General features: G+C 28.7%; 1 protein-coding gene across 1 annotated transcript in view; it reads left to right on the forward strand.

The window, feature by feature from the left end:
- Nucleotides 1–7,514, forward strand: part of Nox (NADPH oxidase) — a 15,305-nt gene that overhangs the window by 3,943 nt on the left and 3,848 nt on the right. The window contains exons 2-10 of the mRNA XM_018548783.1: nucleotides 2,681–2,775; nucleotides 2,902–3,013; nucleotides 3,083–3,180; nucleotides 3,303–3,423; nucleotides 3,721–3,871; nucleotides 4,033–4,243; nucleotides 4,450–4,676; nucleotides 5,272–5,460; nucleotides 5,655–5,848. Of these exons, the coding sequence (XP_018404285.1) occupies nucleotides 2,681–2,775; nucleotides 2,902–3,013; nucleotides 3,083–3,180; nucleotides 3,303–3,423; nucleotides 3,721–3,871; nucleotides 4,033–4,243; nucleotides 4,450–4,676; nucleotides 5,272–5,460; nucleotides 5,655–5,848 (1,398 nt within the window). The remainder of the gene's footprint in view (nucleotides 1–2,680; nucleotides 2,776–2,901; nucleotides 3,014–3,082; nucleotides 3,181–3,302; nucleotides 3,424–3,720; nucleotides 3,872–4,032; nucleotides 4,244–4,449; nucleotides 4,677–5,271; nucleotides 5,461–5,654; nucleotides 5,849–7,514) is intronic.

The following is a 7,514-nucleotide window of genomic DNA, read 5'->3' on the forward strand; positions in this document are numbered from 1 at the left end:
GTAATGATAGGTTACAGAACAAACAATTTTATAAATAATTACTTAAATTCACTATGTAATAGCAAATTAAGAAGAATGATATCTACAAGAACTTTAATACCATCTTTTTCTTTGGTCAGTTAAACATCGTTAAATGTCGATTTGCACACACACACACACACACACACACACACACACACACACACACACACACACATTATTAAAAATCATAAAGATTTTTATTAAAATCTACTTACACACTAGAAATAATAATTATAAATTCATGATACTCAATTTATGATAAATTAAAGTTAATTTAGATTTTTTCAAATTAAAAATTAATTAATTAAATTTAATTAATTAAACTAAAAAAAATATCTATTTTGTTGTTGGGTTGCCTATTTTGTTGTTGGCTCCATTGTGAAAGCGATGGACTTGTAATTTGACAGGTCGCTAGTTCAAATCCCGCACGACATATTTACAAAAAATTTCGTAATTCATACCCCAGGCGAGTACAGCGGAAAGCTCAAAATCTCGCACTGTTATGTTAGTCTGCCTCAAAGATTCTGGAGAAGGCAGAGTTTCACTCCAAGAAGAAAAAAGCCGAACAAACAAGAATATCCTGATATCAAGCTATAATATGTGCACAATGAGGCGAGAATACCTACAGAGTCTATTATAAAAAACAAATTCAGAAATATTAAGAGAAATGGAAGAAGTCTATGTCTTGGAGTAGGTGAAAATAGACTAAAGAAAAAAAAGAGAAAGAAGTGAGCTATACAACCTCCAGCCGAATTCTATGCTCCTTTAAGTATTTAAGCAACATAATCACATGTTAAATTTACATTCAAATTTGTTAAAAATTTAACACAATCTTTAACAAGGATTTGAGTGGACCATTTCCAGCACAAGTACGAGACGTTTTTACTGTGTATATATAACAAAAAATTTTGAAATAAATATGCGAACGAAAAAGACTACTCACTTCCTTCATAGTGATTGAAAAAAGTTGATGTGGGATCGTGTTATTGGTAAGGACGGACTAATCTTAGCACCGCGTTCTTAAGAAATATAAATTAAGAATGATTGATTGAAACATCAAATTCTGTTTTCTTACATGGCTTATGTTAATAACTAAACACGCAAAATAAATCATAGCATTATAAATGCAATGTAAAATTTTTTTATGTTTATGTTTCCCAATCAATCATATCAATTAAAATTCTTATTCGAACAATATTTTATTCAATTTATCTTAGTAAAACGTATAATAAATTTAGATAGCAAAAATTGTATAAATCAAATATAAACTTGGAGAGAAAGGGCACTAGGAATCAGGCGAAGATAACTTTACGCAAATGCTAATGTATAACAAATATTCTTTATTATAATAGATGCGCTTACATGTTTCGACTCATATTTGAGCCTTCTTCAGACAATGCAAAAACATAAATAAAAATAAAATTAAAAAGATCAAGAGATATTTTATCATAGTGAGCTCGCCACAACCAAGATATCAAATCTGATGTTAATTCCATCTAACAATATACATTACGTACATAAAGGGAAATAAAAAAATAAACAAAGAAAATAGAGAAAAGAAGAGTATGCTGAAACTAAAAAAAATCTAAGTTAATTTTGTAAATAGATATTTTAAATTTGCAAATATTTTGTATCGGGAAACATGTAAAGCTGTTATAATAAAGAATATTTGTTATACATTAGCATTTGCGTAAAGTTATCTGCGCTTAACTCCTAGTGCCCTTTATCTCCAAATTTATATTTTATTTCATAAATCTTTTCAATTAATCACAATATAATATCTCATAAATAATAAATTATCTAAATATACAAACATAATAAATTTTATTAATTTTAATCTTACTCTCTCTCTTTTATTTTTAATAATACATTTTTTCTGTAAATTATCTTTTTATTTTTATAATAATTTCTCTTCCATTTTTATTTACATTAATATAAAATATAACTTAAATTGTTCTTTAATTAATATTCAAGTTAAATGTTTTTTTTTTAATATCCCGTTGTGATTTTGTAAGTCATCAACAAATTTTTTTTTAATATTTTGTTATTAAAATATGTTATAAGTAACGATTTAGGCATTATCTGCACATATCATATTCACTAATCATATCTCACGAGATTAGGACACGTTTTTGAATCTCGTATGTGACGAGGGAATACGCAATGTGATCTCATGACATTGACCCATTTCTTAATGGTGGAGAGTGAAATACGTACGTGTGTATCGGCTGAGATCCACACGAATGGTAATCGATACGCATCATATTGATGCTAACGTTGACGTGCATTGATGCCATCATATGTACCTGAGGCTAGAATTTTAATAAACACATTTCTATTATCACATATTAACTTTGGCCCAGATTACGTGGACATGTAATGAGTATAAAAAACATATTTTAAATAATATGTATATCAAATGTGCAGTCTTGCGAATAGTTTGTAGTATTAATTTTTTCTACTATTAAGGCACGTACTTTCGTGTTAAAGAAGCAAGTTATATTTTCTTAGCTTCTCTTAGATAAAATTAAATTGATGGAATTTTTAAATCGTTCTATTATAAGAATTTCTATTATAAAAATTTGGAACATTTATCCTTTTTTACTACATAAAAACAATAAACACTTTGCTGCTTACAATTTGTTAATGTTTTTTTCAGGTGCTTCTTAGAAAGTTATTTGTACTATTTGATCAAGATTGTGATGGGTTACTAAAACAAGATGAATGGCTCGAATTCCTCAAGGGGAGGTTGACGTAAGAATAAGTTCCTATCATACAAGTATCCATATATATCCTATGCATAAAACGTAATTTTCTAATGGCACTTTAAATATACTTATATTTGTCTCATTCAATGTTATTTTTATTTTTGTTTATTAGAAACGAAAAGCAAAATGATTTTGTCGATCAGATTGAAAGTGTTGCATATGTATTATGTGATGAGAATCCAATAAATTTGTCCAATTTTCAACAGATTTTCTATACCAAAGGGGTAAGTCGTTATTCTTACATCTAGAAAATAAGCAAGCAAAAATTACAATTAACAATTATCACATTATAGATCGTTGATAAATTGTACCGATTAATTGATCATGAGAATTCGGGTTATGTAACATCTACTCAAATCTTAGATATGATATCTGGAGTGAGTAACACCAGGTAGACCAACATGTTTATTATGAAACTGTAAAGATTTATTATTATTACCTTTGTTCTTATTAATTTTCTTAGTTTTATCAGTTTCTAAATATTTTTATTAACTGACTAAAATCTTACGTCAGGCCACGTACTGGCTTCGATAAAGGAAATCTTGAATGGCTGGAAAAAATATTTAAACAAACTGTTGGAAACGAAGGAGAAATATGCCTTGAAGAATTCAAAACAATCGTTACTTCGAAGAACGTAGGCAGGAGGCATAAGTATTCTTCATCTCTCAAACACGAAATTCTAATTTCTCATTTTTTTAATATAAAAGTTATAATTTTTTATTTCTTTTCGATGCTATTTTTTCGTCCTAAGTTCCAACAAATTCTAACGCAATACAAAATTCGTATATTAAATTTTGTACTGCATTACATTTTTTTAAAAGACAGATGCATCAATTTTATTTATTGATAAACAAATCAGGACTCACAGTAAATAAGCTAAAGTTACTTGTCATTTTGGGGTATATGATATTTATTATCTTAATATTTTTAGCCATTCTTTACTGAGAGAGTCTTTCAAATATTCGACAAAGACAACTCTGGTACGATATCGCTTCAAGAATTTCTAGACGCTATGCATCAATTCGCTGGAAAATCTATGAACGATAAAATTAGGTTCCTCTTCAAAGTTTATGATATCGATGGTAATATTCGCTTAATCACTCACATAAAGTATTTATGTAAAAACTAACTAAAAACATCTACTAAAAAATTAATAAACGTTTTTCAAATATTTTGAGATTTTTGTCTGAATACAAATTATTATTTTCATCACTTTACATTAATTTTTTTTTTCAAATAAAAGGTGATGGATTAATACAACTTCGCGAACTAGAACATGTTATGAGAGCTTGTATGGAAGAAAATGGAATGAAGTTTAGCGACGAGCAAATCGAAGATCTGACAATTGCACTTTTTGAGGATGCTGATCAAGGCAATAAAGGAGCGATTACCTTCGAAGGTTTAAAAAAGCAGTTAGCAAAGCATGAGGGTCTGCTGGAAAATCTCTCGATCAGGTTAGACAAAAAATTATATAAAATAGTACAAAACTTTTAAATTTATAAATCTATAATTGGATAAGCTAATTTATTTTTAATTAATATTTATTAAAGATATTTGATGTTCTTTTAATTATTAGATATATTAATTTTAAGTTATGAAATTCTATCAATTCTTTTAAAGTAAATACTAAACATAAAGAATAAAAATATAATAATCGTAGCATAGATCGATGGTTGGTACCACCGCAACCTAATTCAAAGAAGAAATCTATTTTGGATACGTTTTTGTCTCTTCGTCCGTATCAACTCACAAAGCCATACTTGAAGAATAATTATGTCTTTATTGCCTTCATTTCGATGTTCATGCTTATCAACGTGACTCTCTTCGTCTCTCGTCTCTACAAGTATCGAAATCACAGTGTTTACATAATGTTTGCGCGTGCCTGCGGTAAGGAAAGTATAATAATACAACATATCCAAAATTTTCTAAACCATCAGCATCTTAATGTGTCACGTAAACATAATCATTTTAGAATAAAATTTTTTAATTTTGAAGTAAATTTAATTATTAAAGCTCAGATTAAACTTCTGTTAAATTAATGTTTAAAAACAAAAATATAAGAATTAAAAACAAGTAAATATGATGTGTAATCGGCCAAATGACGGTCAAGCAGGATTTTAGTTGCTAATGTAATGTGTGAATTTTATTTATCACGTATGTAGTCTTACTGTTAGATAAATTATCTACTGTTAGATAATGTATTTATTGTTAGATTGTTAGATAAATTGTTAGATTGCTTGTCAATTTAACTAAAATGATATTACCACGGTAGTTTAGAGTTGCGTTGTAAGTCTGAAGAAATTTCGGCACGCGATTGAGGGGACTACATACGTGGTAAATAAAATTCACACATTACATTAGCAACTAAAATCCTGCTTGACTATCATTTAGCCGATTACACATCATATTTACTTGTTTTTAAATATCGACGGTCCAACACAAATCGTAATTATAAAAATTAAATTTTAAAAATATATTTTAGGACAATGTCTGAACTTCGATTGCACGTTTATTCTGATCTTAATGCTGCGCCAGTGCATCACGTTTTTGAGAACGCATAGCTTCAATTCATTAGTGCCCCTAGATCATCATATATATCTTCATAAAATGACAGGGATATTGATTGGAATCTTCAGTATTGTACATACCCTAATGCATCTCATTTACTGCGGTATGTATTTAATTTTTTATTTAATTATAATTTCATATTTTCTATTACCATAACTTAACATACTGAAAATTTATTATTGGAACTCTAATAAAAATTACATTAAATTTTTATTATTTTAATTTCAATTTAATACTCTATTTTATACTTAATTAAATTAAAATTAAATTAATTAATAACTAATGATATATTTGTAGGTACTGTAATAATAAAAGACGAGAAAATGAATAGCGGAAACTACACTATGTTTGAATGGCTATTAACCAGTCAACCTGGATATTTCGGTCTGGTTGCAGGCAGTGCATATCCGACTGGGATAGTTCTGTTTATTATACTCGTCATTATGATCGTCTGTTCTATGCCGTTTGTACGGCGTGGAGGTTGCTTTGAGGTACGAATAATTTTTACACATTATTACTTCCATTTATTTTTTAATTTAACTATTATAGTATAAATATAAGGAGAGCGAAACAAGCCAAATAAATTAACAAATAATTTAATTTAAACAATCATACAAATATATCAAAAACAAATGTTTCCACTCCGATCGGAGTAAATATGAAAGTTTTTATTTTGTCAAAAATAAGTAAAAATTTGACAAGGTAAAAAACTTTTATATTAACACGTTATGTTTTAGAATATTGTTAATTCCTTCTTTTTACATGTATTTTTCTATTAGGATTAATTATGCTTACGACACCAACATTGACTGAATCTTGCATTGAATCGAGAATATTTTGACTTAATGAAGAATGTATACAATATATTTTAATGTATAATACTTGATATTTTATGTAACATTGAAAATGATCCGATCGGAATCGAAACATTTGTTTTTGATGTGTTTGTATGATTGTTTAAATTAATAATAATATAAAAGTTGCTAAAGGACTCTTGATCATCATCATCATATCTTAAAATTGGCGTATCACGCTTTTTTGAAGCCTCTTTTCGTTGAGGCTGTTGGAATTCTCTGATTTTGATGTGATTTCGTATTCGAGGATTTTCGGGATCGATTATTTCGAATCTGTACTCAAAAATTGAAAATTCGAAATAGTGGATCTAATATGGCGGACGTAAAATTAACGTAAATCCTAAAGATTGTTCCATTTTGGTGAAATTAGGTATATTGGTGATTTAGGGGATGTTCGTTACGAATCCGTTCTCAAAAATTGAAAGTTTGAAATAGTTGATCTAATATGGCGGACGGAAAAGTAACTGAAATCATAAAGATTGTTCGATTTTTGTGAAATTAGGTTTATTGGTGATTTAGGGGACGATCGTTACGAATCTTTAGTCAAAAATTGAAAGTTCGAAATAGTTGATCCAATATGGCGGACGGAAACGTTACTGAAATTCTTAAGATTCTTCGATTTTGTTGAAATTTGGTTACAGGTGGTTTTTGAGGACGTTCGTTACGAATCCGTATTTAAAAATTGCAAGTTCAAAATGGCGTTTTGATTCAGTCTTCTAAAATCTGTTTTCGTTAATCTGGCGGATGGAATATAAGGGGGATTTTGGTTTTAGTATGTTTTTGAAGCAGAATTTAAATTAGCAAAAAAAAGCCCTTCAAGAATATGTACTTGATTTTTCACTTGCTACTATTTTTCTTTGAAAAATGGATGGATTTTAATCTTAAGTCAGCACAGCCACACTGTGGATCGAATCCTTCGACATAAACGATGAACAAAAAAATCGGATTCTAGATATTCTTAGAGCAAATAATTCTAAAAACATTTTGAGACCAAAATGATCCCAGCAATTGATTGCTTTAATGTACTTTACTCTTGTACGCGACCCAGCACAGCCACACTGTGGGACGAATTTTTCGACGTAAACGATGAGCAAAAAATTCGGATTGTGAACATTCTTAGAGCAAATAAATCTAGAAACATTTTGAGATCAAAATGATCCCGTCAATTAATTACTTTAATGTACTTTACTCTTTTACGCGAACCAGCACAACTACACTGTGGGTCGAATTTTTCGACATAAACGTTGAATAAAAAAATAAGCTAAATATTGTTTATCAAAATGGTAGAATTAATGTGGCGATC

The sequence above is a fragment of the Cyphomyrmex costatus genome, unplaced genomic scaffold, assembly GCF_001594065.2.
Source record: "Cyphomyrmex costatus isolate MS0001 unplaced genomic scaffold, Ccosl1.0 scaffold75, whole genome shotgun sequence".
Taxonomy (NCBI): domain Eukaryota; kingdom Metazoa; phylum Arthropoda; class Insecta; order Hymenoptera; family Formicidae; genus Cyphomyrmex; species Cyphomyrmex costatus.